The sequence below is a fragment of the Ascaphus truei genome, chromosome 7 (genome assembly GCF_040206685.1).
Source record: "Ascaphus truei isolate aAscTru1 chromosome 7, aAscTru1.hap1, whole genome shotgun sequence".
Lineage (NCBI taxonomy): Eukaryota > Metazoa > Chordata > Amphibia > Anura > Ascaphidae > Ascaphus > Ascaphus truei.
Window position 1 is genome coordinate 89,928,018 of NC_134489.1, and position 17,176 is coordinate 89,945,193.

Here is a 17,176-nt window from a genome sequence, read left to right on the forward strand (position 1 = left end):
GGCGCACAGGGCCAAAAGTTTGGGCACCTCTGATGTAAATAACCGAACAGCTGTATTTATATCACGATGTGGAATACTATAGTGACATATTCGGTCATCGACGTCAGCGGTGCGCAAAGGGGGGGCGCGCGCCCCCATTATCTGCAGGGGGCGCGGGGATTACAGAGGCCCCGTGCAAGCTTCCCGAAGGCATTTAAATTAACGCCGGGGGAGCTGCATGGCCTCTGTAAACCTTACTTACCTTGATTCAGACACTCCTGGCGACGCGTCGCCATGGCAACGCGGTGTCAAATGACGCTGTGGGGTCATGAGACGTCACATTGACATGACAACGCCAGGACGTCTGAATCAAAGTAAGGGGGGGAGGGGGAGGTGTCGCGAGGAGAGGGGGAAAGCCAGCAGGGGAAGAAGATTGTGCCCCCCTGATTTACGTTATGAAGGGGGTTGGCCAGGACATTTCAATTATTTAAATGTCCTGTCCAACCCCCTTGATGATGTAGATCAGGGGTGCACAAACTTACCTTAATGCGCCCCCCCGTCTCTTCTCCCCTCCAGCTCGTGCGCCCCCCCCCCCGGCGTCAAATGACATCCGCGTCACTGGAACCAAGGTAAGTAAAAAGTTACAGAAGCTTTGCGCGATCCCCTGCATTTATTTTAAATGCCTTCAAGGGAAGCGCAGGGCCTCTGTAACAGCCGCGCTCCCCTCAGAAAATTTTGCGCTCCTCAATTTGCCCCCCCCTGATGTAGATGACCGAATATAATCTTATAGTATTCCCCATTGTGATGTAAATACCGATATTCGATTATCTACGTCATCAAGGAGCAGGACGGGTACGGGGACAGCTTCTATCTGAGCACACAGAGAGAGACAGCATCTCTCTGGGGAGATAGAGAGACACAGAGTCTCTGGGGAGACCGAGACTGCTTCGCTCTAGAGCTCCTCTGCGCTGAGCTCTTCCAGACTGGTTGGCCCGGTAGAATTAACGCTGCAGGGGTCCTGCTTTAATCCTCCCGGGTCGCAAAATTAACTGTTTTCGGTGTGTTGGTCCATGGTGCAGGGAACAGCAAGTCTTGCAACATCTGTACTTATAAATAGTTACAAAGGGGCAAAAAGTCTGTTATTTAACATTTATCAAAATAATTCAGTCAATTATTAAGATTATTTTTAATTTATAGCTGTAGCAGACAATGACGTGATTTAGTGTCTTACTGTGCGGAAACTGGTGCAATGTTGTAGCTTGCAGTCACGTCGGTAACAGGTGCAATAACGTCTGCTGTTGCTTTAGTTACTTTATAAGGCTCTAAACCTTTTCATGACGATACCTTTAACAATTTTGAAAAAATAAACAAACATTCTCTACTTTGCCAACTATTCAATAAATTATAAAATAAGAATCACAAAAGCACAAGACGACTTACCAAAAACCTTAAAAAAAATTAAAAAATTAAACTTTGATAGTTGCTAGAATCTTTTCCTTGTTTTTACAAATAGCACTGAACTAAACTTTGACAGTATACACACACATTGGAATATTAGCTACTGAACGTATTTTACATAAGACATTATATTATGTGAAGATAATATCCACAAAATGTTTATAAAATGAACAGATGGGAACCATACTCAAAGCAAAACCATACCTGCATCCGAACTTGTTTGATTACAGCTGTTTACAATGCTGTTTGGGATCATTTGAGTGGTTGATGTTTGTAGTCTTGGCTGGGCTTGGTTCAGATGTAAGGTGTTCCCTATAGCAACAGGATGACTTGGCATCCCATAGTTTCCACTAGTTTGCATCTGATTGATTAGGCCTGCAATATGGTTACTTGGAACTGGACTGCCACCATGAACAAAGTTGGTGTTTGCATTTTGGCAGGAAATGCCTTCCCCTCTTACAGGTAAATTGTGTGCCAATGAATTATGAAGAGTAGCAGAGTTTACACTGTCTGCAAAATGAAGCTGATTGGCAGAGCAAGGCAAAACTACATTTGAGCTCTCGCAACCAGTGGTACTATTGCTGCTCATATGAGTGCTTTGACAACTCATAGATTGGAGTAGGTGTGACATTGAATTCATGGGGAATGAACTTTGCCCTGGTTTTCTCATCAAATCGGGTCCCGATTTGGGAACTCCAGTATTATCTATATGTGACTGTCTAAGTAAATTCAATACTGCTGTAGTTGGTTGTTTTCTTTTTCTTAAGGGGTCTTTTTGTTGAGACATTAGCTTGTCTCTCAGTGCTGCTCGTCCACTTTGCCCTTCACCTGTTGGTAAAAGTATGTTGGTAGCGGGAGGAAACATGGTGGTTAAAGTGCTATTTCCTTCAATGTTGCCACCGCTGACAACAGCTCCAGAAGTACTGCTATTATTGTTACCAGCAAGTTTATTTTGATTTGCTAGCTGTGCTTTGGCTGCTGCTGAAAGTAAACTACTCGCTGGAAAAGAGGCAGCATTGTGCTGGTTCAATATCTGGTTTAAAGGCATTCCCAGCAAACCTGTCTGACTCTTCAAAGGGACATTACCAGCAGATGCAGGGGGGAAAACTGCGTTGTTTGGAGGATTTAATACATTGTTCATTCCAGCTATCAATGGGTTATGGATGTCTTTGTATTGATGATGTCCGTCAGGCTTAGTTGAAGGGCTTGATGGCATTGATGGTCTTGGAGAGCCTATAGTAGACCTCGGTGATCTTGGTGGAACTTTGATACCACTACAGGCAGACTGTGTTCCTAATGGAGGCATCATGAAATTTCCATGATCTGATGATGTGGAAGATGAGCGTGATCTTTGGGGCGATGCCTCAATCCTTCCAATTCCAGGTCCCATCATATGCACTGGGGATGTTACCGGTGAAGGAGATAGAGATGTAGAGGCCGAATGTTGAATTCTTTGAACGTGATTACCATGGTTCATGTGACCAGGTTTTACAGTTGGCAAAGGGAGATTACTTGGCAAAGGAACAACAGCGGGTGGCATGTTTACATTCATCACAGGTACCTGAGAGTGAACATTTGAATGAAAAGCAGTGTTGATCATGATAGGATTCGGATGAACTGGTTTACTAGGAATGGGGTCAAGAATACCGAGTGGATCCTTCTCTGAAGAGGTTAATGACTTTCTCTGAAGAGCACATGGCGGCAGAGGCGGTGGTGGAACTTGAGTTGGTTTATGGTGAAGCATTGCCCGTGACATATCCATGTTGGTTGAATAGTTACAAAGGGTTTTCTTCAACACTGGACTCTTTTTAGTTAAAGTTGGGGACAGAGGTATATTAGTCCTTCCAGCCATTGCACAAGATGACTGCACTGGTGAACCATGCAACATTATTGAATGTGGAGACAGAGGAGTTCTGTTAATGTGAATAGGACTAGAATTAGGTGGGGCATGAAAGTTGGGATTGTTTCTTGTATATGCATCAGGGCTTCCCAATGGGTCTGTCCTAGGAGAGATGGATCCATCTCCATACATTTGTGATCCCGATGAAGCTGGACTTGGCATGCCACCATGACCCCCACGAAACGGAGATTTCTGTCCATGTTCACTACTACCTAACCTTTGTCTTGGATAAGCAGAAAGAAGTTCATGTTGCTGACTTCCAGTTAGTTCTTTCATCATAAGTTTGAATGGGTTTTTACATTCTGGCAGCACTGAATTTACAATTCCTTCATGTAGCTTATTCCTAATTGATCTTGGAGTTGCTGTACGTGTAGACACCACAGGAGTTGAACCTGTAAAAAAGTATTATTGTTTTAGTTTGCAAACATTTAAAAATAAATCAACTTTTAATATGGACCTCTTAAAAATCTTGAGCTATGTTTAACTGATGCACAAATTGTCCCCGCTCAATTTACTTTTATTACTATTAATTATCCTTCTATTTTTAATCAATTATAAATAATTGATTATTTCTCCTGTATTATTGGCCTTATGCATTTAATTTGGAAATAAAAAGGAGGCGTTTTAATTTTATCCCCCCCAAAATCTGGATTGGAGTTCAGTTAATTCCGCTCACAAATGGGTGTTGCAAGATTGAATACACTTCCACTGGGATGCATTAAGATTTAGCTCCCACTGATCGTTTTCTGGTCAAATTCTCCTCATCTGGAAGACAACATTAACTTGCGTGTCTATGTTGCAATTTTCTTGTTAAAGGATATTACGTTAATACTGGAGATGAATCCTTAATTTTCAAACGATTAGATAAACATATTTATTTGGGAATTGGTACTCCACCTCAAATAATTGACTTTTTCTTGCATTCTAAACATATATCACGTATCAATGTACCAAATGGCTTTTCTTTCATTTACCAATTCAATTTTAAACAACTTACTTGTTCCACCACCTGGACTTGTTAAGACCAGAGATGGGTGTGGTGCTTCCATACTTTTATGAAGTGTAGCTACAGCAATGATCTTCCGCTTATGGATGCATAACTTTGTTACATCTTCATCAGCTTTAACATCATCAGCTGTTCTCTGTTTTACAGCAGCTCCAGGATCAAAGTTAAATACCTAAAACAGTAATATTTACAATAAAATAGCCAATACAACTTGAAGCAAAGTCATTATATACATACACGTATACACACACACACACACACACACACACACACACACACACACACACACACACACACACACACACCTCTGTCTCGTGAAATTATTAGTTGTATATTAAAATAATATTTAGAAAACTAAATGCATCACTATCAATTAAACAAATACTTAATGTAAACACTTAGCATTTCATTTGTGCCCTATAATAATTATAATAACTTTATATCATACAGTGATCATCTCCCAAAGGGATTCAAAGTGTTTCAATAAATACAATGTAGTGAGCAGTGTGTACAATTTTAGACATTCAGACATGCTCAGAATGTATGTTTAGTGCCTGAGGCACAGGGAGATAAAGTGACTTGCCCTAGGTCAAAAGGAGCAGACACTGGGGTTAGAACCAGGCTCCCCTACTTCAAAGTCAATGCCTTTACCCACTGAGCCACTCACAATCATTACCTTTGGAAGAATAAGTGGACACTCCAGACCACATTTGCAAGTTCCATCAGCAAGAAGGTATGCTTTAACTTGCTCCAAGCATGACAGTAGGGAACCGCTGGGGCTGAAAAGAAATGTAAGCAAAACATTAACATCCAATATGTAAATCGCACACACTACTTGCAAACCTCGTACCACAACAGGTCTCCAACACACCAAAAATTGCTTTAGGTCGTTAACACTGCACAAATCTAGAAATGTATGAATAAAATTAGATTTAATAATTGCTTCACGTTGCACTTTTAACTGAGGCAAAGAAACCATATAATAAAACGGAAATCAATGTAATATTCACCATTGAGGTATGTGTTAGATTTATATAATAAAAGCATAATATTTGTGAACTTTGTCAATCAGAAGCATGCTTACTTCACTCATAATAAAGTTGAGAAACACTACATTAAAAAACATATTGACATGTTTATGACCAAACCAGATTCAATTTGTCAAGATTTTTTTCGGGTATGTAAATTGTGACAAATGGCTATTACAGGAGGGCCCCGGGTATACGGCGGGTTCCGTTCCAGGGACCCGCCGTATAGTGAAAATCGCCGGAAAGCGGATCCGGCGATTTTCAGTTCTGCGCATGCGCAAACCGGCATTTCCACCATTCTGCGCATGCGCGACCTGGTCTGCGCACAACCGCCCGTTCTGCGCATGCGCGCCGGGCGCAACCGCCCGTTCTGCACATTTGGAATTTAGGATTCAACATGGCAGCCCCCTTATCGGCGGATCGCTGAAAAGCGGGGCCCTGCTGTATTGCATAAAAGCCCTTTGACTGACACTGACACTGACACTGACACACACACACTTTTACGAATTTAAAGTTGAGAATTGTATAGCTCAACATAAAAAAGTTTAACTTAGAAACTCAAAGACATTCTCATATCTCTGAAGTGTGTCAAACTGCTTCTAAAGAGCCCTTTCTGACCGGATTGGCATGCTTTGCTATTCTGTAAGCCCTTTCACTTGTAAAATGCTTTTTAGAAGCCGTTTCACACCAGCTCTGCCAATCCGATCAGTTTGTCAAAAAATCATCCAACTCGCATTTTTATTTTAACAATAACGGCCGTTCTTGTAGCTCTGTTATGAAAACCACTGCTAAAAACTTCAAATTTTTTTTCACGTGGCGACAATCTCAATTGGTAGAGCATGAAATAAGTTTGACAGAGAGCAAAACCCATATATCAGACTGGGGATGGAGTTAGCACCTCCTCATGTAATTCCGCTTCCAAAGTAAGTACAATCCGGGTGTTTTACCTGGGTTATCACTTTTTATAGGTACTGTTTAGAAGATGCTGTTTGCAATAGAGAATAGGGTTGTTTCTCACATTTCATTTGGTAACTTCTGATCTATGAGGATAGGCCCCAATAGACCCAACATGTGTTAACTGGAATATTTATCTCAACTTTAATTATAAAAAAAACTTTTTGAGGCTAGGTTTTAAAAAGACTACGCTTGGTTAATAGTGCATAATAAAATAAAGGCACCCTGATAGAAACAGAATTATTTGGAGTCGAGCTTCTTTCCTCTCTGAATTTTAATGTATAACAAATATGACGAAGACTGGAGTTTGATTTACATTATTATTAATTCATTTGATTTTATAAACACAATATATTCAACACTACATTAGCACAGGGGTGCTCAACTCCAGTCCTTGAGCCCCCCCCCCCAACATGTCAAATTTTTTAGGATATCCCAGCTTCAGCACAGGTCTTTGACTGACCCTGTGATTGAGCCACCTGTGCTTAAGGTGGGACTGGTTGAGCCACCTGTGCTGAAGCAGGGATATCCTGAAAACTTGACCTGTTTGGAGTGAGGGGGTGGGGTTTGAGGACTCAAATGAAAATATAAGAAACCAGCTACTCCCACCTTAACAAAATGCAATTTCTCCTAGAAATAGACAATAATGAAGACTATAGAAGACTAGTTTAATACAGACCTAAAGTTATAAAATATTCTTTATTTAAAAATACTCTATTTAAAGATGCATGCTTCAAAATACATATTTTCATCATATGTGCTCAAATGTGTGATTGAATAAAGATAAACAAGCTACACAATTTAAGAGCCTCCATATTTTCTATATAACCCAAGTTAATCAGAAAAAAGGGAAAGGTTTAAAAGCAGCAGTTGAAACTTTTTTTTTTAATTTAACATTTTCCCCCCTTTAATATGTGCATCAATAAAATCCACACAGTGATAAGTAATTAGCTAAGTTGCCCATCGGCGAAGATTTGGCTGGGGGGTTCACTAAATGACTGTAACTGAAGAAGAGGACCAAAGATGCAAAGTTCTGTGGAGAAGATCATGTGACCAGGCAGTCACTAGATACAATTGGTGCACTGCTAGAGGGAGGGCAGGGCTCAAAAAGGGGGTGTGCCAGAGCCTGTTTCAGAAGAGGAAGGGGGTGTGACATAGTAAATGGCTGCTATCGAAACAATATTGATGCTGCACACCATACAATAATTAGCAGATACTTGCTGTTAAAGGTGCTCCTGGTCCAGGGGAAAAACTCCAGAATCAGCAAAAAAAAGGAGAGAGGTTCAGGGCACTACGGATTTCAGGAAAATGTATTAGATAAGCACAACGTTTCAACCAACAAGCGTGGTCTCTCTCAAGCGAAGATATCTTGTGCTTATCTAATAAATTTTCCTGAAATCCATAGTGCCCTGAACCTCTCTCCTTTTTTTGCTAATCGAAACAAAACATTCTCGTTACAATATAAATGCATACAAAATATAATTCAGAGTTGTTTAAAAAAAATGCTACAAGTATTTTCTCAATAGTACAGAACTCACGTATTAAAAAAAAAAAACACATCTAGGATATTGCTTGGTCTGCATCTTAAATGTATTGTAATGTATTTTAGAATATATATATATATATATATATATATATATATATATATATATATATATATATCTGCTACTCCAATAAAAGTCTAGTAAAATAAGCGCAAAACCTGCAAATAATCAGTAGTCAATATGTTATGAATTGTGGAGCAATGTGTAGTCAGATTCACAACATAAAAATCCCATTTCAAATTCTACAGACTGGTACATAAAATACAATTAAAATATTCTCTCCTTAGAACCATCTAACAATACACACTACGGCATAGTCAGAATTTAATGGACCATTTTATACAGGCGTTAATCACATGGTAAATACTTACCTAATGTAAAGGACACCATTATGGTCCACTCGCCGTTGCCAGCCAATTGGAACCTGCACTTGGGGCAGGACACCATTATTGTCTCCTCCATCACACAGCTTTCCACCATTCATTTTTTGTTTGTAATTCTTCCAAGATATCAACAGAAAGATGATGTTGCCATGCTATATGTAACCATGACTCCAAGAGGATCGATTCTGTACAGTTTGGCAAACTGTACAAAGCGCATTTGGTGAATACTGTTCAATTCAGAACTAAATCAAAAGAATCTTCCATTTTGTTCCACATTACACGAGGATACAATGTAAGGGTTTACAAGAATAAGTAACTCATGAATATAATGAGTCCTTCCAACTGTGAAAAAGTACAGTCCATCAATACGATGTCACCTAAGAGAGAGTATAAATATATAAATACAATCATTTCTAACTGTACAAATGACAACACAAGCATAACAAATACCCATTTTGCTGGATTAGAAGGCAATTAAAAAAAAAATATATATAGTTAAGTTCAGAAGTACACACATTCCTTATATAAAAATCAGGCCCCGCCCACTTTGCAAGCCAATCAGCAGTCGTATGTATGAGGTAGGTGGGTAAAACAGGGGGAGCTCCACTATGGGGGCCAGAAAAATCCATGTTGCTTGTGGCAGGAAAGAAAGAAAGAGAGAAAGAAAGAAAGAGAGAAAGAAAGAGAGAAAGAAAGAAAGAGAGAAAGAAAGAGAGAAATAAAGAAAGAAAGAGAGAAATAAAGAAAGAAAGAGAGAAATAAAGAAAGAGAGAAAGAATATATATATATATATATATATATATATATATGCAAATATAACTGTACGCTCATCTGCATGTCTTAGGCAGGTCTGCAACCCCGCCTTTCCCCATTATCACCCAGCATACAGCACTTCCACTGCAGCAAGGGATTCTGGGAAATGACATGCAAATGAGCACACAGTGTCACTTTTTGCCTCAAAAACCATTTTTAACATGGTTCCCTAACAGCTGTCTGTGGGTGGTTTTCTGGGTATAGGGAACAATGTTAAAAATGGTTTTTGAGGTAAAAAGTGACACTGTGTGCTCATTTGCATGTCATTTCCCAGAATCCCTTGCTGCAGTGGAAGTGCTGTATGCTGGGTGATAATGGGGAAAGGTGGGGTTGCAGACCTGCCTAAGACATGCAGATGAGCATACAGCTATATTTGTATGCTTTTATTTGTGCGAGCTTTCGAGATACACTGATCTCTTCTTCCGGCGATGTTACAATGAATGAAGCAAAAGGTAAACTTAAAAACAGTGTCTCTTGGAATGTTATCTGTGTTGTTCCTTCCCCCGGTGTGGATGTGTTTTATGGCTAGAGGTGTTAAACTTAAAGCAAGTGAAGAAAGAGTGTGTATGTGTATCAGTGTGAATAAAAATGAATGGAGAGCCCACAGTATATACAGTGCTTTACACAAGGTGTGTGTGGAGTGGGACTGGATATAAATGGTGTGGGTGGGTGTGGAAATGTGAGCGTTAGTAGCACAACTAAAAGTGTGTGTGGATACTTAGTGGTCCCTATTGGTGTATAGGGATGGAAAAACCAGGAGTATTAGTATGTGTGAGAGACAGCTGTGTGTGCATATGTATAGCACAGTATGTACAGACATGGCCTTTAGCGCTTATGGGACGAGAGTTCACTACTGTCAGTAATGACTCATAAAATTTCGATCTCTGTTTAGGCCACTGCTAAGTGTCCCAAACAGTTGCATAAATTTGTATTCATGCAACCGTCTCTCTTTCGGGGTTTTAAGATTACCTTTGAGTATGGCAACCCTCAGATCGTTCATCTTATGGCCAGAGTCAGAGAAATGTTCGCCAACAGGACTGTCTCTTGTACCGCATGTGATGCTGTGGCGATGCAGGTTCATTCTCTTGTTTAGCCCCTGCCCTGTCTCACATAGGTGAGATCTGAGGGTTGCCATACTCAAAGGTAATCTTAAAACCCCGAAAGAGAGACGGTTGCATGAATACAAATTTATGCAACTGTTTGGGACACTTAGCAGTGGCCTAAACAGAGATCGAAATTTTATGAGTCATTACTGACAGTAGTGAACTCTCGTCCCATAAGCGCTAAAGGCCATGTCTGTACATACTGTGCTATACATATGCACACACAGCTGTCTCTCACACATACTAATACTCCTGGTTTTTCCATCCCTATACACCAATAGGGACCACTAAGTATCCACACACACTTTTAGTTATGCTACTAACTCTCACATTTCCACACCCACCCACACCATTTATATCCAGTCCCACTCCACACACACCTTGTGTAAAGCACTGTATATACTGTGGGCTCTCCATTCATTTTTATTCACACTGATACACATACACACTCTTTCTTCACTTGCTTTAAGTTTAACACCTCTAGCCATAAAACACATCCACACCGGGGGAAGGAACAACACAGATAACATTCCAAGAGACACTGTTTTTAAGTTTACCTTTTGCTTCATTCATTGTAACATCGCCGGAAGAAGAGATCAGTGTATCTCGAAAGCTCGCACAAATAAAAGCATTTCGTTAGCCACAGAACGGTATCATCTATTTATATTTTAATTTTTTTGATTATTGAAGCTCGGCTAACACGGTACTGATACCTCTACATATATATATATATATATATATATATATATATATATATATATATATATATATAAAAATTAAGTTATGGTGGGTGAAAAAGGAAACAAGAAACCTCCATTGTATTGCATATAGCAAATAAAAAGTTCACTTGTGAGCTCATTCACATGTCTAAGGCTGCGTCCAGGGTCAGAGCTTACACGCTGACCCGTGCTGAGGCGCGCTGACGCTTCTCAGTGAGCCCCTGCAGCCGCAATGAGAGCGGCTTTAGCAGGGGCTCGCGCACGCTTCCGCAAGCGTGCGGAAGCGTAGGTCTTAGACAAATTTTAGATTTTCGCGCTCATGCGAGCGCAGAGCCGGTCACGTGAGCAGTTCGCCCAATGAGGGCGAACCAGCTACGTGACGTCACAGCCCCCCCCCCCCCCCCGACGTCGCGCGGTCTAAAGCCAGCTTTCCCTCAGCCTCCGTACGCCTCCGCACGGCTGCAATCCTATGGACGCAGCCTTAGGCAGGTCTGCAACCCTGCCTTTCACCATTATCCCCAGCATACAGTGCTTCCACTGCAGCAAGGTATTCTGGGAAATGACATGCAAATGAGCACTCAATGTGTCACCTTTTGTCTGAAAAACCATTGTTACCTGGAACCCCTATAAGCAAATGCTCTGCTGTTCACACAGCTTTTAAGCACAGCATGGGAATCAGATGCAAAGCCAGGGAAACCACTCACAGACGTGTGTGTGTGGATATAGATATATATATTTTTTGCCCTATAACATCGGGCAGGTACGGTACTTTCACTCACATTACCTCTTTATATGCCACATTCTTTTTGTTTTCTTTTAATCTTCCAATCTGTATCCAAAATGAAGCAATACTTTCCTGGAGACTTCCTCATGATGTCACAACCCAAGCACTGCTGCCTTTAAATATATATATAAAAAAAGAAATCTATAAATCAGTACCAAAAAGGAATTCTACTTTAAGAAAAAGTGAATTGCTAGAAAATAAATCTAATTTTACAGAGGTGGCTTACATTGAATAGACGAATACGGAAAGTGACAAAGACTGCAAATCTTTTGACACCAATTTAAAAAATGACCTGACCTCTACCAACCTCCTTGTCTTTACCAAGCAAAAAGTAAACTGGGTGAAAGCTCACTCACATGAGATTGTTGGTACTTATGAGAGTCAAATAAAGCAGTGGTGCTCAATTCCAGTCCTCAACACCACCCCCCACCGACCTACAACCTCCCCCCCCCTACCCCCAGGTCAGGTCTTAACGATATCCCAGCTTCAATGAGTGGTGTGCTGAAGCTGGGATATCCTTAAAACCTCACTGTTTTGGGGTCTTGAGGACTTGAGTTGAGCACCCCTGAAATAAAGGATTCTGGTGAATAATGATTAGACAGGAACACAGACAAGCATATTTGTGAATATAGTAAAGTTGAAATGCACAAGACGACAAAATCTACACAATGTTACTGTTCAAACTTTCAATCACTATTTTTTTTGTCCATATTGTGATGCAACAAATTACAGAGCATCAAAATGTGCTTTTAAAATGTATTCAAAGTCATTTTATAATAGGATAGGGCTTGGACAAAATCGTACATTGATTCATTCCACTCACTTCACCACTCTCAGGGTAGATGAAGAAGTGGGGGAGTGGGATTTTACGAATCGAAATTTAGTATTCCTAACAAACCTGTATCATAAAGATTGTAAAGTGACACCTTCCCAGGCATCAGATTTCAAGCAGTCCTGTTTTAATCCAGGGGTGCTTAACTCCAGTCCTCAAGATCCCCCTCAAACAGATCAGGTTTTCAGGATATCCCAGCTTCAGCACACGTGGCTCAATCAGTCCCTGCTTCAGCACAGGTGGCTCAATCAAAGGCTCAGTCTTCGATATCCTTTTGGGAGGGGCTTGAGGACTCGAGTTGAGCGCCCCGGTTTTCAGCCACCAGGCACCTGCATTAGCAATCTAATACTGTGCTTGTTGTAGGGCTCTAAACTGTGGATACTTGTAATAATGGAATTCAACTTTGTATTAAAGATGCTTAAATCCCTAGTAAGAGCACTATAGGTTTAAAAACAGAAATAATAAAAATTAGTATTTGTTTAACACTTATTCTTTGGAAATGTCCCAGTGCATTGGCCGTGTAATTTGTGGCTGATGCCAATGAAATGGACTAGTTATTATGAGACATGTCTAAAATCATTCAGACCAGATTAACTCATGGTTTAATCAATGAAATACTGCCTTATTGAGTATAGGTTTTTTGTAAGCAGTATTATTTGAAAATCAGAAGTGCGCGCTGATCTTTGACTGAGCCACCTGTGCTGAAGCAGGGATATCCTGAGAACGTGACATGCTTGGGGATGGGGGGGGGGGGGGGGGGGGGAAGAGGGAGGAGGGGCTAGGGAGTCTTGAGGGACTCTTGTATCAAGACATCATTAAACTTTTCCTGGAACTCTGAAATCTAATTTGATGTATTATGATATTATAGAGTCATGTCATCAAAGTGACACATTATTCCAAAATGATTACATGCAACTTAGTCGAGACACACTTAGACAGTTACTTCTGGGAAACCAATACGTTCACACAAAAAGAAAGCAGAATGGTCATGGACTATGGTTGGGCAACACCAGTTCTGAAGGACCACAAACAGATCAGTTGTTCAAAATATCCCTGCTTCAGCACAGGTGTCTCAATCAGTGGCTCAGTCAATGATTTAGCCACCTGTGTGGAAGCAGGGATATCCTGAAAACCTGACCTGTTGGTGGCCCTTGCGGGTTGGAGTTGCCCACCCTTGTCAGACAGATCTTAGGGTACCTTCCACACTATGCAATAAAGTTAAAAACCGAGAAACAAAATGTCCCGTTTGAATAAATCACCTTTAAGTAGCGGTTATTCACCTTCTTCTCTGGGCAAGAAAACTTGAACTGTAAAATTCTTCTGGAGGACTCGGTATTTCGTCTCCTATTATATAAGGAGAGCTCCAGTGACCCTGTAACAAATAAATAGTCTTAGGACTTTATATAACCAGCTTAATACAGGGCACAGATATACAACAGAGAGAAAGGTACAAAACGTCATTTAAAAATCAATCATTTAAGTGGTTTCTTCTCTTGTAAGTCCAATCAAAAAACAAACATTTATTTTTGTGCAAACTACATAATGCTACAAAAATATAAAATCAATGCTGGATAAGTGAGCACAATGTATGCCCTTGATACGATTATGCCCTGTTAATATGAACTTAATGAAAGATGCACGCACAATGGTGATCTGTCATACCATCATTTATTTATTTTAATTGGTGATAACAGCCACAAATGAGTACTCCGATGTCATGGGCTTCAAAGTATCATCAATTCCAGATCATTACTACAGCATACATGTACAATTATACATACTAGGGGGAAGAAGTGAGAGACACAGAAACAAATACTGTCCCTTTCCCAAGTTTTTGTAAAGAAGTTTAATTTTTTTGTCCCTAAAATAGGTCTGCTCTTAGATCATTAATCATTTCAACAAAGAATGAACTAAAAATATGCATGTAAACTTGTAAATTAAATGCAAAATAGTTAAACTACAGCTCCAATTTTCATCCACTAACCTTCTATAAATATCCTGCATATTGCTATAGAAATTACACTAAGGAAAAATAGGTCACATAAACAGAGCGTGCACGTATGTATGCATGAATGTATGTATATTCCCCCTCCCTGTATAATTTGTATGTATGCAGATGTTAGATTTGCTTTCTCAGACTACACTCCATGAAATGATTCAAACTACCTGTACTGAAATAAGAGGCAGATTGGCTTTGTATCGTATCATAGCATTTACAATTCCAATAACAGGGAGACCAAGCAAAAAGTAACATTACAGCTTCATAAATATGAGTCTACACTAGTAGAATAAAAAAAAGCCTGCACTGAGAGCATGGAAGAGAATGATTACATTGCTATGCTTCATAATGATTAATAATATTTAAGAGCCAAAAGCTTCAAAAGTTCTGAAAAGGCTGCACATCGCAGGTGAAAATGATTGGAAAAAGGCAACAAGAACAAAAAGAAAAGTGAATATAAAAATTGATCAGCTGGGATTGTAGGTGGGGGGGGGGGGGGGGCTGGAGGGGGGGCACTAACCTCCCAAAACCAGCTGAGACCAGCTGCACGCTTTGGCCAAAGGGTTAAACTAAATGACACTTTTTCAAGAGAATATATAGTGATTGCACTGTGTATTTGTCACATTGGAAGAAGCTTTGGAAATCTGTTTGTTTGTTTTTTGTTGTATACATTTAGCCACGCCCACTAGCACGCCTTTTTACATACATACATATATTTATATTATGTGGTAATGTTTGGGGTTTCTCAGAGCTTGTTGGGTATCTGTGTGTTTATTAACTTTGTGCAGCTGGTCTCAGCTGTTTTTGGGAGGTTAGTGTGCGTGCATCCCCCCCCCCCCTAAATAAGAATTTTAAATAAGGTAGTGTTAACGGTCATGCCTTGAAGTGGCAGCAGGCTTGGGACGCTTTGGCCAAATGGTTAAACTAAATGACCCTTTTTCAAGAGAATGTATAGGTATTGCACTGTGTATTTTTGTCACATTGGAAGTAGCTTTGGGCATCTTTGTTTGTTTTTTGTAGCACCTATGGCAGTTACATTTTATAGCGCGAGTGCTCCTTCTCCCTATTTTATATGGATTATTCGTGCCCCTATAAGATACTTCATCTTTACTCATTCAATAGTACTATTCTCCAACAAAGAAAAAAAAAAGGCTATTACTTTTACTGCCACTTCAGTTCTCCGATTTCGTTTTAATGCTTAAACTATGTGGGGCTTTTTAGAATTAGGCTCTGTCCCCGCTGGCGCTGATTGCGCTCATGCTTGGAGAGCTCTCCAAGCATGAGCGCCGGGTGTTCTTAAAATTTTCGCGGGGGGACGCTGCAGGGGAAGCGGAGCGCACTAGAAAGTTGAAAAAATTTGTTTACCTAAGCGCCGGTGAGCGTGTGTGCCTGCACATCGCGTGAGTGGGGATATAGAGATATAGATATAGATATAGATATACACACACACACACACACACACACACACACACACACACACACACACACACACACACACACACACACACACACACACACACACGTCACCTCGCAAAGCGCCGCCCGCTCAGCGCACTCAGCCTTAAAGGAGCAATCCAAGCAATATCCTGTGTGTTGTTAAGTAAATCAGTTCTGCAGTATTAGATAATACTTACTTTTTTTATTTTAAAGTTTGACTCTCAATGCCATTTTAATATACTGAGAATCCTTTGATTTCTATAGAATGTTTTAAACACTTTCCTAGCAGTGCAAGATATATGCAACACTTTCCTGGTTGTTGCCAATATTCTCAGCAGTTTGAGCTGCAAACTGTAATAGATAATGTTACCATAGTAATATAAGAATGCACTGTAGCTGCCGAGTTAGGCTGCGCTTATAGTGCCGGTGACGTGGCAAAATAAATGCATTGCCGCCGTCGCGTGCGCTTATAGTAAGCGAGATGTGACAGAGCGACGGATTGGTCGCGATCGCTGGAAGTCATCTCTATTTGATTTTACAGCGACCACAGCCTGACCGTCGCGTCGCCTTCACTATAAGCGTAGCCTTACACTGACTGAAGGATTGAAACCGAAAGGCAGCCATTTAGTGAACCCTGGGAAGCAGGATTTTGCTGATCGAGCACGGGACAACCAAATCAATTTTCAATAAAGTTAATCAAATACTGCTTATATGTTTTTTTTTTTTTTTTTTTTAAAGCTGCTTGGATTGCCGCTTTAAAGCAGATAAACCCCCTGTGAGTGGATACATTAAGAGAACATGGTGAATCGTAATGACAAACACCATATTGCTTGACTCTGTTGATCATCATATTGTTCTTATACATTTGACAAAGACGGCAACAAGAAAGGCACAAATAGTGTGTGTTTAGAAAAGAAATGTACTGTTTTAGAATTAGAAGTCATCAAATCAAGTATAAAGAATCTAGTCACCCACCTCTTTTTCCAGAAAAGTAGAATCTAAATATCTTGTTCTTCATCCGTGCCACTGACATTTATGTCACGTGCCAAAAAAACACCTTTATCCATGAATATCTAAAACAGACAAAGAAAGATTAAATGTGGTCTTCAGCGTTATACTCCTCTATTATATAATAAAGACTCCTGTATCAAAGTCTCACAACTGCAACACATTGCACTGGATTTATTAAAGTAAAAAGGTGCTATGTGATGCGTCAAAAAACATCTCAACATTTGCT

General features: G+C 40.2%; 1 protein-coding gene across 2 annotated transcripts in view; it reads right to left on the minus strand.

Annotated features, from left to right (window-relative positions):
• MBD5 (methyl-CpG binding domain protein 5) overlaps positions 1-17,176 on the minus strand; it is a 53,046-nt gene that overhangs the window by 11,970 nt on the left and 23,900 nt on the right. For both annotated transcript variants that reach the window (XM_075609424.1, XM_075609425.1), the window contains exons 2-8: positions 16,915-17,012; positions 13,763-13,875; positions 11,672-11,784; positions 8,241-8,629; positions 5,020-5,122; positions 4,335-4,515; positions 1,642-3,729 (exon numbers count right to left, since the gene is read on the minus strand). In XM_075609424.1, the coding sequence (XP_075465539.1) occupies positions 1,642-3,729; positions 4,335-4,515; positions 5,020-5,122; positions 8,241-8,353 (2,485 nt within the window). In that variant the 5' untranslated portion in view covers positions 8,354-8,629; positions 11,672-11,784; positions 13,763-13,875; positions 16,915-17,012. The remainder of the gene's footprint in view (positions 1-1,641; positions 3,730-4,334; positions 4,516-5,019; positions 5,123-8,240; positions 8,630-11,671; positions 11,785-13,762; positions 13,876-16,914; positions 17,013-17,176) is intronic.